General features: G+C 40.4%; 1 protein-coding gene across 1 annotated transcript in view; it reads right to left on the bottom strand.

Moving 5' to 3' along the window:
* Positions 1-416: 416 nt before the first annotated feature.
* med30 (mediator complex subunit 30) overlaps positions 417-21692 on the bottom strand; it is a 36318-nt gene continuing 15042 nt past the window's right edge. Inside the window, exon 5 of the mRNA XM_034210465.1 lies at positions 417-1465. Within this exon, the coding sequence (XP_034066356.1) occupies positions 1370-1465 (96 nt within the window). The 3' untranslated portion in view covers positions 417-1369. The remainder of the gene's footprint in view (positions 1466-21692) is intronic.

Genomic DNA, 21692 nt, shown 5'->3' on the forward strand with positions numbered 1-21692 from the left:
ATTTCAGCAAGTACTTTTTTGTAGCGTGTCACACAATATCAAACAGGCCCGGCCTCAGCCTCTCAGCGACTTTGTTTGTTCAGCTAACACGTGACTGTATGTCAGATTCCTGTTTCTTACGTGGAGAAACGTGTGCAGTGGTTTGCAAAAAGTGCCATGTTGATTTGCAAATTATGTGAAAAGCTGAAAACGTTTTTGGAGATTTGAGCCGATGTTTTGCTCTTTGAGTGTCAGTTAAAATAATTGTGCTTTATGTATAATTTTAGTGTGTTTCATTCAAACAAACATTCATATACAGTAAGACAGAAGGGTGACTAATATCCAATAAAGGTGGGGTGTCTTATGTGTTCAGGATAGTTATAGTATTGAGTATGGATAGAATTTCATGACATGGAAGCTATTGAAATAAGACTGTCTTAAAATACAGGTTTTAATTCCACAAGAAAACACACACCAGAAATCTAAAAAAGTGTCTCACATAGATAAACGTTAACTTAGTGTGTTAGGAGTGAGGGATATGCTGGAAGTGTAACATACATGCATTACAGACTTGGTTTAAGGTCATTTTGAAACATTATTTGTCCACCATTGAGTAATGAAAAGCTGGTCTCGTCCGGTACATTGTTATAGTAATAAGAAATGATCTTTTAGCAGTATTCCTAAGAGTGACTGAGATGCTGGATGAATACAGACGGGATAAACAACAGCGAACAAAAATCACAAAACAGCACTGAGTTTTTAAAAAATCACAGGAAGATTTATAGTTCAGCAGAATCCTTTACAAGGCATGTATTGAAATGTCCAATCAGAGAAGAGCATAGATGAGTTTACATATCTCACACATTCAGATCAAACAAATAAAATCAGATCAATAGTCAGAATTAGACTCATTATTTTTGCCATAGTGTTTCTCCTTCTTTTTAAAGTTTTTAAGGGCCATATAAAATCATTTTTCTTAATGTAGGGCTTCACAAAGTTCTAAAACTATGATAAAAGATTAAATAGAATATATCAATGTATTTCTTCAGGCATACACCCTCTACTGAGCTAGTAGCTACAAATAGATAATATAACAACTCTTCAGATTATCATTTTGTTGATTAAAATACAGGATATTGAGGTAGACAGAATATCTTCTGCCGTCGTCCACACCTTCGTCTCAGTCTTCATGTGTCTCGCTCTAATCTTTCCTTCCATTGTTTCAGGTCTTCTTCAGGAAACGGGTTGATATTGCCAAAGTCCCAATTTCTTCGGTAAAGTGCAGCCTCAGCCAGCATGTGGTACCCTGTTACACATCCAGTCAACGACCAAACCGCTGCACCATTAGGTGTAGTAAATGTATGCCTGTGTGTGTTTTTGTGTGTGTGGCTCAGCTCCTGACTGCCAGCATGGAGTTGATCTCCCAGATGAGGTTGCGCAGTTGGTCCATGATCTGCTTCAGCTGCTGGTTCTTCTGTTTCAGCTTCTGTGGATCCAATGACAAAAAAAAGACTTATATGAGACGCATAAATCTACATATATGAAAGTCAGAGTGCCTTTTTCTAACCCTGACCCTAACTAGCGGGTTTACGAAAGGTCACAAACACAACAAATACCTTCCACAAACAACAAAGCAATTACAATTCAGCAGAAAACTAATAATTCAAGCCTTACAGGTTATGAATGTTGTACATACGGTAGTCATACTGGTATTGAAAAGTCCAATGGAGCCAAGTTTAAGCTGCTACACTTTACAAGGTTTTCTCTGACAGCACTACTTTAGCAACAAGCTTATAACACAGCATCAACTTCACACTTCCTGCACTATTGTACGTCCTTGTAAAATATAATGTACTTCTCCATATTAATGAAAAAACTGGTTCCAGATGTAACATTGTTCCTAATGACTGAGGCTGTTGTTGCTGTTAGCATGAGGAAATTAACAGGGAGGTTTTTCCCAGCCGTAGAATCCCATGAGAAACACATTGGATGCTAACATAGCAGGTATGTTGTTAAACACTTTCCACATCCAACACACATTTTGTATTTATCGTAAAAAGGTACAAGTGAGGCTGATGGGAAGACTATTAGTTTGGCAAGTTTGATCGTAAAGCATGTGGTAAAATTATTGGTAAATATTTGACTTGGCGTGGGATAAAAAGTGAGGGTCTGGAAATCATACATTTCTGGACTCAATTTGACGGCAATCCATTAAATAGTTGTTGACATATTTGAATCATAGACCAACATTTCCATACCCACAGCTTTCTTGTTAATGTGACAAAAAACTAAATGATATCCAGAGGAGTGAAGTGAATAAGTAAATGTACTCAAGTACAATCCTTGAGATACTTTCCATTTGTTGCTACTTTGTACTTCTACCCCACTACAATTCAGAGGTAAATCGTGTACTTCTACTCCACTACATTTATTTAGTTACTTTAGTTATTTCACATATTTGGATAAATGATGTGAAATATTATCAACACTTAAATCAGACTTTAGTTACACCTGGAGTACAAGCTACCCTGCAGTATACAAAGTCATTCAAACTAGCTGCACCTTTACCAGCTGTGATAACACTTAATAATTATAATCAAAACATATCATTTGCCCACAACTTTGAGTACTTTTACCTTTTGTACTTTTACTTGAGTAACATTTTGAAAGCAGGACTTTTACTTGTAACAGAGTATTCCTACACTCTGTCATTCTACTTTTAAGTACAAGATCTGAGTACTTCTCCCCCACCTCTGCTAATATCTATTACCCATATCTAAACCTTTACATCCTCAGTAGGAATGAATGTGTCTGGGTTGAGTTCCATAGACAAACCACATGAGTAAAAGCAGACAATGTGTTTTTCATGGGATTTATTGACTCATTGAAATAACACCTGCCTTACCCTTTAGAGTTTGTATATGGTGATGATTAATGGACGTTTGAAAGCCACATCAGTGTATGTCTTCGTCCAACATACAATAAACCAAGTTGTCCCACCTGCTCATTGACCTCTCTGCAAATACTGAGTACTTAAGTGCATCAATCCTGGCCTCTGCTAATCGCTAAGCTAACACATCAGGTACATCACAGAGGGGCAGACAAGCCATTCTCCCGTCAGTCACTGAAGGCTTTGTCTGCTGATTGCCTCTGAATGTGCCGCCAAGATCTCTAAGTCAACAGTTGCGGCGGACCGAAGTGCCTCGATGCCCGAGCTTTATACATAAACAAATAATGGCTCTGCTGCTGCTGGAGGGTCGGAATAAAAACAGGTAGGAGCTGCCAAATGTACGCTGCCTTTGAACAAGTACCTCGGGCAAAACATCTCCATCTGAAGGCACATTTAGCAACAGCAGTACATCACAGCTACTTACTCAGCTGTTTTTTCTTCTGATGGATAGTCAGAGAAGGAGGGGGGGGGGGGGGGGGGGGGGGAAGCAAATATCTCACTCATTCAGGAGCTACTGTATCTGCAGTGCAGTGAAATCGTTTAAGATTAAATCGGTCTCTCTCTCTCGGTAACACTCCTTTAGCCGTGACTAATTACCAGCCATTTTTGCAGCGCAGATAACACCTTGAGCAATCGATTTCACACAGCTCTCTTAATATCAACTGTTTAGCTGATTGTCCTTGAAGATATTCCAGAGTGGAACATTTGGAGGCCTTCCAGTCTCTCTCTACTCAACTCTCAGGGGGTCTCGCTGCCTCACAATCTCTCTCACACCCCCCCTTTCCAATCCCTCTTTGACTTTCACTTCAATTCTGTGTGCATGTGCATATGTGTGTGTATTACATGGGATATGCCTCATTACCCTGACGAGCAGTTCTTGAAATAACTCGGTCATTCACTCTTTATTAACGAGATGATACCATGAGCCTTTGTCATTTCAGTCAACATTTTTTAAACAAAGAATACAACACGTGTTCATTTTTCTTTTTGAATTGAAAACCTTTTGACATCAGGATTTAAAAAGCTGCAATCATAGAGATATTTTACAAGCGTTTCATGGCTTCAAAGGCCAAATGTACTGCTTCCAGAATCCAGAAGATCTTTTTGAGCTTTTCTTTGAAACCACACATGAAATTCCAAATTGTTCACAGTGGAAATAAGAGAGTATGGAGGCAGCGAAGCCTTCACGGCACATTCATCATAAAAGGCTTGCTGGCATATCTTGATATATGAATAACAAGAGTGCTTTTTCCACAGAAATTGTTCTGCAACCTCGGGGAGACATATTTCCATTCATAACCTCATAATTAGCCTAACTCTAATCCTTCACACCTACAGTATAAGGCGATGTTTGGGAAAAGGGTATACTACTGAGAGCAAAGCAGAGAAAGGGAGCTCTGTAACATTGTTTTAATTCTGTTAAAAGGATTTCAAACACCTCTGGAGGACTCCAGCGGATGTACTTTTTCATTTCTTGGCACGCCACTCAGCGGCTCGGCCCCACAATAATGTTTTGATGCCTTTTCAATCCGCTGAAGGCCTCTTCTGACACGCTTTGACACCGAATCGGCCGCGGCAGGGTGGCCAGTCAACAACTCATGAAAGTAAACAAGGAAGCGCTGTCTGAGCCCCTGTCTCTGAAGGCCTCCTGCAGACTGGCAGCCTGCCTTCCTGCTACACAGAACCTGGAAATGCTGGCAGCCGTCGGAGGACTGGCGGAGGACGGAGGAGAAGCACAGTGACCCGAGAAGGAGTGGAAATGGAGATTGGCACGCACGGAGGAGATGCAGCGATGTGTCAGTGTGTGTCGGAGAATGTTCAGCTGTGCAAGTGTTTATGGTCAGATGTGCTGGTCTGTTTGTGAAGTCAAAATGTGTGTGTGAGGGTGGGAACACAGGAACATGTGTTTTTATGTCGGCATTGTTCAGTGTTCATGGTTTCTATCCATTTCTTATCTATTGGATGCAGTTTTGCAGCAATAATACGCTGAACAAGAGAGACCTATTACAATTTGTATTATTGATTAATATTTTGGCAATTTTTACAAACATTATTTAAAAGATAAAATATTGGGAAAATCCTCAAAAAAAATAACCTGTATTTAAACAATTAGTTGTGTCAGACCAACCAGATCTTTCTGATCAATTAATCAATTCAGTCCAATTAGTGATGCTACAGCACTTCCTGTAAGTGTGTGACAATAAATACATTATCAACTGTCAGCATTTACTGTGAAACTGGATGTTATGAGAGTTACAGTTAGCTCAGAGATTTAGTGTATGTGTTCTGTCTAGATTAGTGTATGTGTTCTGTCTAGATACAGAGAGAAGGTCATGACAGTGTTCAACCGCAGGAAGCTCTCTAACAGCACATCGGGCATAGGACAAGTCATGGGGAGATTTGTTTTGAGTGTCTTGTAAGAAGAAGTCACATGGACTCGTGAGTAGTTTGTTTATAGGGCTGAGTTTTGGCAAAGAGATTAAACATTTTGGCTTGGGGGGGTGGGGTTAAAACAAATCCGATTGCAGTCCCTGTAACTTCAGCTAAGCCTGATGGACATGGCAGAGTAGCAGTCATTTTCCATCCATGATTCATATCAAAAACATGTTCTAAAAGAAAATGAACATGGTGTCACTGGAGTCGCACTGACCTACATTAGTTTCATTTTATTAGTATCTGCAGCTTTTATCCTGACAGTGTCTGATGCTTTGTGCACCATCAACACCATCAGTTTGGATCTAAAACGACAAAAGATTATACAGAGAAGGATCGTGCATAGTGGAGCGGAGGACAGCAGCTCCATCATTAGCTGAAGCCTTTAAAACAGGACAATGGCAAAAGAGACGGGGGGCTGTTTGGATGATGGGATGTTACTCCATCCTGCTCCGTGTTTCTCAGAATCCCTTCATCATGCTCCTTCTCTCCCTTACTCCACCAAATCAGATCAAAGAAGCTGTCCTCAGTAAAAGGGGGAAGACAGAAGAGGGGGGGGGGAAATGCTGAATATTTCCTCAAAATCACTATATCAAGATTCTGCGCTGGTGAAACTTTACCACGAGAGGAGCTCAAACAGCTGTGTGTCTGTGTGACAAGTCAACATAGATCCTGGCTCGGGCCAACACAAGACATTGCCCAACTAGAAATCGATTAGTCATAATATATATTCATACACTCACATCAAAGAGACGCTTTCAATAAAAACTAAGTGGATTTTTGTGTCTTCAATACTGCTCAAATGTTGTTCGGTGACACGTTAGATGCACAACGCAAGATCCTTATCTGTAATCACTTGGGATTTATCAAATGTAGGCCAACAAACAAGAGGGCGTCTTCGGGCTTATCAAGCTTTATAATTGGCATCTCTATATTAATTAATTCTGTAGCATTATCTCCACGTTTTAAAGCTGATTTGGGAGGAGGTTTTTCTTTTTTGATCCAATACACATTATAGAAAAATGAAGCTAATCTTGTAATTATATTATTATATGAATGAGATGAGGCATTCATGTGCTTTTTGGGCATTTAACCCGTTCGTATACGATTAAAAATCATGACCACCATGCTTTAGGAGCACGTTAACAAATTAAGCGTTGCTTTTTGATGAGGAGCTCTGAGATAATTGCCGTGAAGAAACAACTTATACTACAGATTAAAATATACACACACACACATGTGCAGGAGGAGAGAGGGAGAAATATAACAAGTGGCAAAGGCACGTCTTCGCTCAGGATTCCTCTGCTAATCCACCCTGTCACTTGAAACTCAAATCGCAGCTTTGACTCCGACGGATCTGTCTGCGAATTACAAGTGTAAGTGTCTGTGAGTTAGGAGAAAGGATTAGGGAGAGGAGAGGAGACAAGGGGAAGGAAAGGAGTGAATACAGAGGAGATTAGGTGGAGTAGAGGAGAGGTGAGGACATGAAAAGAGAGCAGAGTAGAGGATGAGCAAGACAAATCAAATGGCAAGCAAAGAGATGATAGGAGGGAGGAGAGGCTGGGAGACAAGGGACAAAAAGAGGAAGAGTAGCGAGTAGAGAAGATGAGGAAGAGGAGGATGGGGAAACAAAACAGATCCGACGGATGTCTGGAAATTACACGAGTTAGAGTCTGTGAGTAAGGAGGGGAGGAGAGGGGTTCCAGAAGATGGTTACATTTTGGATATGTTTCTAAGATGGTACAATGTCTGGATTTGTATGCTCTGCATCAAATAAATCCCTCATCTAATATTATATCCATAATCTATCCAACAAATAAAGATACCGTCGCTTAAAGATTTTAGAATGTGGATTTACTTTATCATAGTCAATGAAACATCCACCAAAAGCAATAAGTGTGCCGGGGCACTCACGACAAACGGAGGAAGGACTGCTTAAATATTTATCTACCGTCCATTATGTTAAAATAAGACATTTTTGCATTTTTGCTACTTTGAGATGGATGAGTGCTTGAGAAGGACGTGATAAAACACTACATGGCCCCGTCCCTAATGGAGAGGAAGACATGTAACTGCATCTCCTATATCACCTTCATATCTCATCACTGCCAGAGATGGGGCAGGTTGAAACCTCCATCATCATCCACACAGAGGCTGAAGCGAACACCTCCTGCTGTCCTCAGATAGTAAGATCGAGTGTCTTAGCGGAAACGCATGCAGTCAAATCCCTTTTAATGATATGGTTTATAATAAAGTGAGACAAAGAACTTGGAGAGAAGCCTCAACTATGTGGAAAGGTGCCTTTCAAGAAACCAACGATCCTGTAAATTATGCAAACATTGAAAAATATCCTCAAGGGAAATGAAACTCCCCATTAGGCAGAAGAATTAGAACAAACCAAACTCAAGGGGATAACATTTTTAGTAATGAGTGTGTCTTCAGTAAGAGCTAATAAAACTAATACTCCAGTAGAAGGGCACTTGAAGAGAGCAGGAGCCAAGACTGTTTCCGTAAGTGAACGATAATGATGAATCTACCCTGTGATTTGGATCTGCTCTTCAATTCTAATGGGTTTTTTCTTCACTCATGATACACCCTTACAACAAGTTTAATGAAAAAGTAGTTTTTCTGTGATCCTGCTGACAAAAAAGACAGCACAAAAACATCAGTGCATGATAATTATGAATTAACCTCTGAAACTACTGTATCCATGTCCATACAATACATATATTCTGAATCAGAATCATAGACCTGGGCTATTTCATGTCCTTTCCTTAAATGTTTTACACTATGGAAAATACTTTAGGTTTATTTGGAACAAACTAAATGAGGCAAACGGGGACCAAGGTTATACATAAACACACGTGTCTATACAGGCTACATTAAATATCTGTTGCCATTTATTTGTATCAATAAATGTGGTTTTTATATCACGGTCAAGTTAATCCTGAATGCTCCCAGATTGAACTCTAGTATGACACATGTGTACTCAAAGTGCTCGGACCAAAGGGAAATGTCTTGACGGAAAACACACTGCCCATTCTGAGGAAAAAGCAGAAGTGAGTTGGGGGTAAGCTGCTTACTGCGGTGTGCCCTGCCTGGGGGACCCTGTGACTCTAAGTGGGCCCTGGTTTACCATCTGACACTATGCACGGGGAGCCAAGCCACGCAGCTTTAATCTGCCTGCCATTAGTTTAAAAAAGCCTTAATTGACTTTATAAACTTTATGGCTTTTTCTCAACGGGAAGGTTTAAGTGCAAGTGTGTTCTGTGTTTGGCATGGGCTTTCCTGGGGGAATGAAGCCCTTTAAAAGGGATTTGGAAGGCAGATAAAAGCCTTCTCTTCCAGGGGTGGCAGGAATACAATAGCCATGTTGTCATCCTTGCATAACGGGGGTTCTCTCCAGTACGTCCTCAGCATCGAGGTGGAAAGCCTGCAGTGTCAGCCGACTGTTGCAGAACGGTTGCAATCGATTTAGCCTTTTAGAGGTATCTGATGCTAGGCGTCCTCTCGCTCCCTCCTAAGCACTTGAGTCTCTGCCAGGTAGCCCCATCGATTGTGTTTTCCTTTGTGATTTGGTTCCCAGTGATAATAAATGAGGGGCAAGAAGGTTGGAGTGCTGTTGCTTTGAAACCAATGATGGGCAGCCATGCAAGCGACGTACCCGTCAGCAGAATCAGATCAAAATCCAAAGAATGCACTAAAGGACATAATGAAGTAAAAATGTCTATTTCTCTGCAGAAGTCACATTTTGCAGTAATTATCTTTTTGCAGGCATCAGAACATACATTACGCTCTTGTGCGTGTGTATATCTCAGTTCATACGTGGTTCAGGAGAGCAAACAGGTTAATTTTTACACAGAAGCAGATTAGCTACAGCAGCTTGCAGACTGATAAGGAGAATAACATTCAAATCACAACCTTCTGGGTTTCTGATGTGTTGACTGCATATAAATGATCAACTATTCCGAGATAAACCAACAGACAGTCAAAGCCCTGGTTGCAGCAGGTAGAGCCAAACAAATATGATATGACAAATGTGACTTTTAGGAATAGAACCATATTAATATGTGAAAGTAAAAGAAAAACTCAAAAAATACATATTTATTAGAAAATACCCTGCAATTTTTTAGAGAGATCTACATAGAAAGTGACAGAAATAATAAAAACACAGTCAATACTTAACACTAAACTTTCCAGGTAATGGAAATATTATAGTTTTTATTAACAGTTAAATATGAATTCAGAGTAGGGAAATAGTCCCAAGCAGACTGCATTGTGAAGGTAGCTGCAGAGAGTGATGGCTATCCTGTGAGGGCTGATTTGTATACTGGAGAAGATGATGTTTTATGTTTGAGTGTTGAAAGCTTGAAGCCGAAATTATCAGAGTGATACCCCGCCGTCTAAATCTCGCAGCGGACCGCACGTCCCTCTTTCATCTCTGTTAGATGTCTGTCAGGAGCTTAAATCATCTGAGGCCAAGCTGAACACCTCGTCTCAAACGCATTTCCACTGCAAGGTACGGCAGAGCGTAAACCAACTTGGCTCATCTAGAATTATTTTTTGATTTAAATGAGCAAAAGTGTACCTGTTCTTCTTGGTAACACTTCAGTCAAAGTTCCAAGCAAGCAGAGTCGTTAAAAGCTGAATTGAAAATAATGCAGACCACTGATTGGTTAGAGGGAATTGTCAATAGCATAGAGCTGAACCATGCAGTGGAAATGAGGCATAAGTAAACATGAAGGTTGTTTTTCCTAATTGGAAGTGGAAACTGTCTATGGGTTTGAAAAAACCTGGCATTTAAATGTGCCAACAACATTTCTTCAGATGTCAAAAGCATCTTGCGACTCAGTGATGTGTTAAATTAGTACAATCACTCTCACAAACTTAAAATCAGCTCCCCTTACGGCACCTCTCCAACAAATTAATATTGGCTCTAATTACCACCTTCGCTTTGAGAGTGAAGGTAGCAGTAGGGGGTGGAAAAAGGAAAAAGAGAAAGGCAGGCAGATTTATACAGAGATAAAAGAGGTAATTCCAGTCGCAGGAGATGTTGTTCATTTACTGTGAGACAGAGTTGAGGTCGAAACAGGCATGTTCCTAATATTTCACCTACACACTAAGCTATTTCTCAAGTTCAAATGTAAATATTCCTGCCAACACCTGAGCAAGAAGCTTTCCCTTACTAAATCGAGAAAAGCAGAACAAAAAAAGGGATGACAGGGTTTGAAGAAGCAAAAACACACTAGCAGGCTGATGTAACATGCCCACATCACAGGCAAGGCGAGACCAGTTCTGTAGCACGTCATAAAGAAAAGTCAAAAGAAGAAAGGATCTTCAATCATATCTTCACAAACTCTGACTACAAACTCTTTAAAACAAATTAACTTTATCACTCCATTCACTTCCGTAACAGAGGACACCAAAAAGCTTGTTGTTTATTTCATAATCCCTGATTCAACAAGGCAACAAAACGACTGCCTTAAAACCCTCTGGAAATCAAAACTAATACATGTTAGCTACCGTGCTATGTTCCCTCTTGTGGCATGGTAGTCACATATAACTGGGGGGAAAACACACTTTAAACTCAAATGTTCTATGTATTATGTTCAGTATAATTCTAGAAGACGCACATAGCCAAATCCTCAAACTTTTCCAGAGAAGTTTGAATGCATTTTACCAGCCTACATTCATGAAAAGACACAGTAAAAAACGGTTAGGGTTTTTCTTACTGGACCAAGAAGACAACAGAGAGATGATTTTGCACCAATATAGAGGTTTGTTTGTTTTCTCTGGACAGTCAAAATGAGTGTAAAAACCAAGAATAATTATATTTTAACAAATCATTGACAATTCCTCTCTATATATTTAATTCATTAATACATTCCTTGGATGGATGGCACTGTAGATGCATACGAAGTTTAGCATGTACGTCTGCCTGCCACTGCATCAGTGGATGAGACTTGGAGAGACCCTGACCTCCTCCACATGTAGACCGGACTCCAGATTGTACTAGGAAGTAAGGAGGCAGACAAGGTATTTTTCAGGCACCCCAAGCCACAATCTCACCATTTGATGTGGCACCACATCAAATACCACTGCGACGCAACTTCCTATGTTGCAGCCATTAACCTCCACATAGGAAACATTAGTAATATTAAGTGTATGAAATAAAGAAAGACATATACATGTTGGATTCTGATGAGTCTACTAACATGATTCTGCATGTTTTTGCACACTGATTTAGAACTTAGGGTAATCTTACTCAAGAACGTTTCACCAATAGGAACATTTCCTCGTAATTACAATATGTGATTTGTCATTTTTGTGTTTTCGAGCAAACAAGAGACTTGAAAAAAGCTTCTTAACTTATTTCCATCAGGATGCTTAACTCGGCCCTCCAACCTCTGTATATCCTCGGTCCTGTCTTGCACAATGTCTTGAGAGAATCCTTAGCATCATTACTATATCAATCTCATCGGATAGTTGCCGGTCATTTTCTGCCGTTCTATATTTTAGCACATTTTTTAAAATGTACTTGTGTTTCTGAATGATTAAGCTCTGTATCCTTGAATCATTTTAGAATTTACCATTTTAAGACAATGAGTGCCTAGATTAATAACTTTACACAAGTGAACCTACAGTTGCTTACTTATTGTGTAACTTTGAACCAGGCAAAACGTTATGTTCCCAGAGGATGCCCGACCTGAGAGTGCTCCGAGTGTAGGCTCCTTTAAAACCAAATTAAAAACATCTTTCTCTGCTTGAACCTTTGGTCTTTTAAGTGAACTTACCTCTGTTTGTTGTATGTACAATTCCGCCTCCTACATTTAATTTATTTTTCAACAACAGTCTCAAAAGCTTTAGAAAATATAAAAACGTACCTGCATGTGCCTTTTACTTACACAGGTACTCAATTGGCAAATGCTGTACACAATACAGCCCAAGCAAAATACAATCTCCAATCTACTTCAAGTATTCATGTAAACAATAGTCTTAAACAACACCGCAGTCAGACAATGGTTTAGAAAAACTAATTGCTTACATAGCCCTTAAACACTGTAACACAAAGCAGAGATAATTGGGGTTGCACTTGACACTAAATGCAGCAAAATACTAGGAAAACATGTATTGTCCAAAAACAAAAACAGCTCTGATTCCTCCTCCGCAAGAGCTGTGCGGCTACACTGCTCCTCTGACCCCTGCAAAACAATTAAAAAGCCCTTGGCATTGAGGGAGCCTCTAATGGGCCACATATGAGGCTGCTAATAAGACAGAGGTACAGACACCTGCTGTGCACAGACTACTAATTCTGGAGCCTGAACATAGCGGTGGAAGATGGGAAGGGAAAGAGGGAGACAGAAATGGAGAGGAAGTGGAGCACAGCAAGGGCGTGTCGTCTATGGGAGTAGAAAGAGAAACAAAAAGAGAAGAGAAACAGTGGAAAGAAGGGAGGCAGGGAATCAGGGAGCAAAGCAAGAGAGATGGAAAGAGACAGACCAACCAAGCTGCATCCCTCTCTCCCGCTCTTACAGTTAGGAGGGTGCGTTTGTTTATCACCAGGCCTCGGCAGACTCTCCGCCTGCTCTTCAGATAAAACTAACCGCAAGTGCCACTGGAATTCATTACACACACAGACACGAGTCGACGGCCAGCTCGCACAGGTCTGCTGAGGAGAGGAGAGCCGGACAGTGGAAAGCTTTTCTCTATTTGAAATGACAAACATCTCCCTGCTTTTCATTTCTCTCTTTCTCATTTGAATAAAGAGGACAGACGCGGTAATTAATGGGGTATTAAAAAAAAGCAAGGCAGTGTGCGGTGAGGGAGGGGAGGAGGAGGAGGAGGTTGGTGAGGGGGCATGGGAGAGGGAGCAGCAGCAGAGTGAGAGACATAGTAACTAAAAGAGGGGAGAGAAAGAGAGGAGCTGTGGAGAATTAAAAACAGGCCAGATCTCTCCAAGGCCCCCTTAATGGGCTGTGACAGGAATTTATTCACACTTAGGCTGGTATTAAATCAAACGCAAGGCGAGTGGCGGTGGCAGGCTGCAGGAGCGGGGCGGTGCATGGGGGGGGGGGTAAGGTGCAGCGGGGGTCTACCGTGTCACACAGGTTCAGCATTACACCTCCCCTGCAGGGCGGAGGGGTCATGACCAAGGCCTCTGGGATGGAGAGATGGAGGGAGAAAGGGCCGTATGAAGAGAACAAACGATGAGTGATGTGCCAATGACAAGAGCGCCTGTCCCACGCCCCAGATGGAATGATTATCAAGTAGTCCGGAGAGCCGCTATGAATCACCCGTCCTCCATTCTGCAAAATGCACCGTCACTCAGCCGGATGTCTGCGAGGCAGGCAGAAAGCAGGCTGTAACCACCGACATGGACAGCACTTGCTACAAGACAGCTGGTCCAAAATGGAAGCTGCTCAAAACAGAAAGTGCCGTCCAAATTAGCACACGGTGGAAAAATGTTGCTGGCAAAAAGTTACTTGTCATATTTGTTGTTTCCCTCCATTAATTGGCATGTGCCCAGCAATGCAGGGTATTCATTAGTGATGTCATTTGTGGTCACTTGGGTGCCACAGAATTGGGTGTATTTTCATTGGAGCGGGAACAGTGTGTGTTTACGGGGAGGAGACCCTGAATTGATATGCACGATCACATTCTACAGCACCGGAGGTCTGCAGCACAGAGATTGAGCAATCGCAACCCATTAGGCACCAATGAATTATGGCTAATGCATCTTAAACGTTTATGCAAACACTGTTGACTTTCACACATGTTCAAATATACTTTATTCTTAATACACACACATTAATTGCAATTAACTACATGCATAAGAGTGAGCACTGAGAAACCTTATATAGAATATAAGATATACAACAAAGACAAAGAAGCACACCACCACATTAACACTGGGGGAATGTATTCGTTCAAAACACACTTGAATTCAAATACATATTGTTACACACAGCATGCATCCTTGTGAAGACACTTGTGGAGAGTGATGAGAGTAATGCCTCCCCCATCCTCCCCTTCCAACGCTGGGCAGATTGCATCACCATCCGTCAGCCAGACTCCGACAAACAGCAATTACCCCAATCGACAGATAACGAGAGCAAGGCTATCACTCACAGCCAGGACACCCCATAAAGCAGCCAGACATTACCATGGAGGAGTCATTTATCTGCCTCTCCTCCAGCTACACCCCCCCCCCCCCCCCCTTCCATATCCACGCTGATCTTTACTTCTACTACCTGTTCAACGCCTTGGGGGGTGGGCTTCAAGCTTCAATTGAAAAGAAGTAGGGACTGCGGTTGTGGGGGATGGAATTGACCTGGAGTGACAGCTACGATTGGGCAATAAACGATCTTGAAAAATGGTCCACATAAAATCCAAAACATGAGATTTACTTTCAATAAAAAGGTATTTTTGTATCTGTTTTTCTCACCATACAAAAAAACACTAGTTGTCCCCCTTGAAGTTAGCAGTCATGGCCAGAGAAAGTCTCTGGTCAAATTGTAAATAATTATTATCAAATATGCAATATAGAGACATAAAAAGTTCCTCAAATGAATACAAGAAACTAACATTAATGCAATACTTCATCATGTTTTGTACTTTCGATGATTTCATAACGTAGCACTACATTGTTCTGCAGATTTCTCATGACAACTGACTGGGGAATTAGCTCAACCTGTTTTTGATCTTGATTTGAATAACTCCTGATACATGAGTGTGTGTGGAGTGTGTGGGAACCAAGATTCATTTACATTTTCCTATGCAGATTTACTGGAAATTCTGTTAATATTTTCTAAATGTTTTTGCACAATGCATTAATATGTAAGAGGAACACATGCAAAATGTTTCTGGTTTTCGAGGGCTTCATGATGAAGGTTTGCGCTCAGAGAATTTCACCATAGAATTAATCAAGAAAAGGCAGATGTCAATTGAAGGATCTCCAATGAATCTAATTAATTAATTAATTAATCAATTAATCACCATTAATCAATAATGTGTTTCACTAAAGGAGTTTCGCTAGTTGGTTGATTGCCCCGGTGGTAGCCTACTATTAATGGATATTGTCTTATCTGAGGTTCAAACACTTGAAGAGATGCATGTTTCTAAGCATGTTTACTTTAATTGAAAGCACCAATCCAATCCCAACTTCACCAAGGCTCGACCCTGCTCGTCAGATTTGTATTGTATGGATATGGTAGCAAACCTCAGAATTCAATCTGTCCCTCGGTGATGCTACAGGTCTTAAGTCAATATTTCTGCAGACTATCGCAGAAGCCGGGCTGTAGACAAGGATTAAGTAGGGATTGAACAATGTGAACATTTAGGGTTGGGCCAACACTTCTGCTTTCCATTATTCCCTCTCGGAGCACAGAACACACACTTCAATGGCTTCCTCAGATCACTCCCGTCAGTCAAATTGTAACACAGGAGGGGGGTGTCTGTCCCAAGGTTATTCCACTGTGAAGTGTGAACAGAGCGCACAAAAATCCCCATCCATGGATTTAGAATCCTATTACCCTGCCATCCTATTACTCCGCCTATCACACCCATCCCATGAAGATGCAGTATATCATTGCTCATTATTTACAGCAGTGAGTGCATTTAAATTCTTTCTGATAGAAGGCTTCTTCCCAAAAAAAGAAATCTACTTTCGGGTAAATATGAGGCAAGCAATCGAAAACCAGTGTGACATATCTGGAGGAGAGTTTGAGGCATGCGTGGACTTATCTTTTCACTTATGCATCAATCTTCTCTCTTTCTCTCTCCCTCACTCGGCATTCTGTTACAGAAGCCATCCTATTTTCCCCTCTGTAGCTGAATTTCATCAGCTCTTCTGTTATTCCTTTTGAAGACCTTATCTGAATGTGAACAGCTTAACGCTGACAATCCTCAGCTGTCGACACATCTATCAATCCATTCTTTCATCTATCTTTTAACCTGTCTCTTCTCTCCTGTAAATCCCAGGTTCCCTGTCATCGCTATACACACTTTCATTCATTTTATAAAACATTACAAGAATGATATGACTTGCATTTTTGTACCACCTGTTTGTTTCTCTGAGTATCCCCTCGTCCTTTACCCTCCACTAAGTGACAACACAGCTATTTGTCTGGTCATCCATCCATCTTCAAACACCTTTTCATTCCTCTCTCCTTTTACTCAACAGAGGCTTTCTTTCCATCTATTTCTTCATCTATCACTCCATCAACCTTTTCATGGTAACATTTATCTGCCATTTAGCTCTCTTTCTACCATTTCCTTTCTTACCCTCCAAATCGTCCCCCTATCATCCAGAACTTCCCTGTCTGGCGGGAGTGACTGTAGCAGATGTAGCCAGGCCACAAACATCTGCTTCCCCCTGTCCCGCTGCATCTCTACTCTGCTGATCACACTAACCGCTCGAACTCCCCAAAGCTTGCTGTCCTTATTGCGGCCTTAATGTGCAGCTGGGCAGCCCGGGCAAAATCACAGCTAAATATGCTGCGAACACATGAGGCATACACTGGATTTCTGCTGGGCCAAACTGAAAAGCTGCGTTTCAGATGAGTTCATGTTGTCCTCTGGGTATGGCTGATAAGATGGAAAGGATGATAGAAAAATCTCCTAAATGATAAATCTAGAACAACAAGTCCTCCAACTCATACGACCAAATGGGTCGATTGTTCAAGCCCTTATTACGACCAAATATGTCGTTTGTTCAAGCGCTTAATACGACCTATAATTACGTTTTAAAGATTTCGGCCTCTAGTGCTCCCGTTGAATGCAAACGTTACAGAGGGTCGTTTATTAAAATGCTTTTTGATTAGCGAAAAGTGCATATTGTACTTTTAGAATCCACGTCCAGTCGATATGTAGGATCTATAGTTTGATAGATATTACGAAGATGATTTGAGGTTTCGTCAGGAGAACGTGTATATGCGGCAAGCTTCCATGTAAAGTTACGGGTTGAAAACAGTATTTCCGGTCTCGACGTTTTCATAATAAAACGAATGATCAAATGATTTAACAGTGATATCTGCAGTACTCATCAACTAAAAAACATCAGTTTATCCTTATCACAACATTACTTGATTTAAATTGTGTACAATGCTTTTGTGTTTTTTTCTTTCGATTCTGAGAGACACATTTCTTTTTTCAGAGGTTTTGATAGGCTAAAACATCAAAAATGTAAATACTAATAAAATAGAAATAGTGCAAGAAGAGTCTATATACAAGTAAATGGAAGATGATATATAGATAGATAATTTGCAAGATGCAAACAGATGAATGCTTTACAGAGTTCAGGTGTTTAATATTCTTATGACCTATGGGATGAAACTGTTATCCCACAGGCCATATAAACACAGGTGAAATGACTGATCTTTTAGTAGGCCTACGACAAATCAATCAACAGAACGGAGGGAACTCAACTGTTACATTGTTAAATGTAAAGTAATGTGGCCTAATGAGGTAATAAAAGTTAGGTGGTGTGCTGATAAACCAACAACCCGTAACAACAATTACCACCAGCTTTGGTTTTGTGAAGGTACTCGTATTGCTAGTCCTTATGGATGCGGGACAAGAGCTTCTCATTATTCCAAAGGTTGCGGAAATATCACAAAGACTGCAGCATTAAGACGACAAAGGCAGGGGAGAAAAAGACAAGCTATTAAACATGCAGGTTTCCAAGAAAAGGCAAAGGTTTTAGGCAAAAGGAAATACACTCAATGTGTTTGGTATTTACCGTGGTAACAACTCCATAAGGTGGCTTAAAGAGAACAGCGGGCAGAAATCTCTCTTAAATTCCCGTTATAAAATCAAAAATATTCATAAACAGGTAGATGAAGGAAAACAGACGATGCAAGACAACAAGTGAGATTTGACAAAAAAATCGATAACGCATCCTTTTATATTTCACTTTAAAATAAGCGTGTGTACACACTGTTCAGTATAATGAGATGGGTTTTGTTATAGATGTGCTGCATATCAAGTTCCTTCTGTGTGTTGAAGATTTCACAATGTGTGGAAAGCTTGCCCTCAGCGTATTGGGCTTTCTGTCTTCTCAATCTCTATATACTTGGATCATTTGACGGAATTCAATTTGCATGCTAATGCTTTGCATAGGGAGGAGGTCATACTACAAACAAGGTTATTTATCATAGCCATATACAGGTCTCTAATAGGACACAATAACATTGACTTCCGAGTTCAGTATTTTATATACTGAAAAGAAAACTGAGGAAAGAATATTCTTGCATTGATCCTGAAAACCTATTTCTGTATTTCAGTCCAGTATTGAATTCAAAGAGTTGGAATAGGCACTTGGTTATTTATCTACCACAACATCAGCAGGCTCTTACCGTACTCTTTTCAGCTTTGTGTGAAAAGGCGATGCGGTCTGTTTTGGATGGGGCTGAGTGCAGCTGAGCGCAGGGTTCACTGCAATGTTTCACTGTAGTGTTAACATTTAAAAGCAGCCAGGGGAGCCATGCTGCTCTCTTAAAAATAACCAATTCTCATCTCTGCGGCTGACACTCCTGACCTTGGCCCATTATCATTGCAGCACACTCAGAAGCCTTGGCATGAACAATCTGTCCCGAGCCAACACAATGCACATACAAAGAGAGGAAACAGAGAGGGGTTTCAGCACGTGCACGCTGAAAGCCTCTGTCAAAGCAAATGAAAACACAATCTTCTCTGTCTGAAGAAAGAACAAAAGCTCTTTCTCACTCTCTTGCATTCAATATACACACACAAATACAGTATACACAAACAAAATAAATCCATGACAGACGAAGTGAGGTAAAAAGGCCTCCTAAATAATGCATGATGTGTTTTACTTGAACCTTTGCCACACTCCACTGTCCATAACACTGTACTGGGTTGAGATATGGGAACAGCCAGGGAGGTATTGTGCCTGACTCCTGGCTGTATACCTCACCTTCATATATGCAGGATTTAGGCTTCATCGACCCAGGACTTATATTAGCACACAGCGCTTTAAAGTCATGTTCATGGGCCCGATTCCCAGAGAGAGATTAAACCTAATCCTGGACTCAAAAATAATCTATCATGGTGAATGCCAAAAGAGGCAGCGTTGGTCAGTGTAAAGATGACATGTGTCGTGCTTCAATGGTCAGTTCAGCAAGGCTGTGAAGCAGTTTGACAAAATAACACATCTTCAAACATTAATTTCTGCCTTTTTCTTTGTTCAGCATTTCTAATATAAATTGAACATCTTTAAAACGTGCTCAAGTTCCTACAGTTTCTCTATCTGCAACAACAACTTGCGTTTTAGTTGATCAATATGTACTGTAGTGCAGAAACACAAACATATTTTTGGCTTTTTAAAAGGAAACGCAGCCTGCATTGACATACACTTCAACACATGCACTCACATATTTGCTGATATCACCTATGTGTTATAATAATATACTAAGAATCAATACTGTGTCAAGATGTGACTCCGTATAGAGCTGTATTGGTATATCTCTTATTATTAGAAAAAAAAATCAAATGTAAATGATCCAGCCTTTGTTTTGATCGGGTGTAGGGATGCCTAAATCAGAGTTTTTTTTAACCCATACTGAGAACTACAATACATACAATACCAGTGGTTATTATAAGATGTGTAATGCAACATCAGACTTGCTTTTCTAACTTTGTGAAACAACACGTAGTACATAAATACTTAAACATCAGCTGGTAGTTGTTGTTTTTTTATGAAATCTGATCCCTGATTGGCCACATTGTCAGCAATACGTTATCCAGCTATATGAGTCAGTGTAGGTAGGATATCAGTATCTGTATCTGTAATGCATCAGTGCACCCTTTATGAGATTTCACTGTATTGTAAGTGGGCTATATAAATGAAATGTATAATTGGATTTATTTTTCTCGCTCTGCCTTGATTCTAGCTATTGAAACATTTGTAACACTGTACCTCAAATGTAACACTAATGTCATTCCACTTGCAGAAATATGTTTGAACCTTATCTTTATCATTTAGTTTTTCCATGAAATTACGCTCCACTTTGGTAGTCTCTATGGTCGACAATTTCCGGCAACAGCCACTCAATGTACAATATTAGAGTGCCGTAATTACCCGTCAATGTTGTAGTTTCCATTGTGAGTGGCGGTGACTATCATTACCATGCTAGATTCAAATTGCCTTCCTACGCACAAGGGATTCCCAAGAAATTATGCATGAATGAATCCTGCATTACAGTTTGTTGTTATTGTATCTTATTGTATACCTTCAGTTCACTACAAATGCAAACCATACCATTTTAACTGCTGCTGCTTCACATTAAAATCATTCAAAGCACGTGGTGGCTTTTCTTTTGAAGCATTCACAGTAACTCTAATGTATTTTTTACCAAGGTTAGCATTGAAAGGAAATTGTTCATCAAAAATGTGTCATCAAATCAAGACATAATATTTCTGCCATTGGTTTTACACACAGCTACCACTGCAGTCGAAAAATAAAGGACTTATGACTTTTAGAATAAATATAACACTTAATGCTTGTAAGATTGTGCAGCTTGGTTAAGGATGAGTTATTTCACAGCCTCATCCACAACACAATTTTGTCTTGGTTTATTAATCTTGGATATGTTTAATTAATGATTCTCTTTGCGCTTTCATGCTTGTTTATCCCTAGCATGTAAGCCATGACTCGGGATTAAATCTTTCTCCAACAAACTTTGAGACTTTGACTGACAACGTGGTGTGTCAGTTTGAAGAAAAGCTCTCTGCTCTGCACTTCAGCGTGTCGTAAAGCAGCCTCTCTATTAGACCTGGGCTAAAACATATCTGACAGTGAATACATTTGAAAAAGCTCTTAGGTGTGTTTGATGTCCGCCGAAAGCTCTTAGATGTGTTTGATGTCCGCCACATGAACACCTCATGACATATAAAAAAAGTCAACTCTTATTTCCTTCTGCTAATATACACTGAACAAAAATATAAATGCAACACTTTTGTATTTGCTCCCATTTTTCATGAGATGAACTCAAAGATCTAAAACATTTTCTATATACACAAAATAACCATTTCTCTCAAATATTGTTCACAAATCTGAAAAGATCTGTGATAGTGAGCACTTCTCCTTTGCCGAGAGTATCCATCCCACCTCACAGGTGTGGCATATCAAGATGCTGATTAGACAGCATGATTATTGCACAGGTGTGCCTTAGGCTGGCCACAATAAAAGGCCACTCTGAAACGTGCAGTTTTGCTTTATTGGGGGGGTCTGGGGGGGGTCCGAAAACCAGTCAGTATCTGGTGTGACCACCATTTGCCTCACGCAGTGAAACACATCTCCTTCGCATAG

Source organism: Gymnodraco acuticeps, unplaced genomic scaffold (genome assembly GCF_902827175.1).
Source record: "Gymnodraco acuticeps unplaced genomic scaffold, fGymAcu1.1, whole genome shotgun sequence".
Classification (NCBI taxonomy): Eukaryota; Metazoa; Chordata; class Actinopteri; order Perciformes; family Bathydraconidae; genus Gymnodraco; species Gymnodraco acuticeps.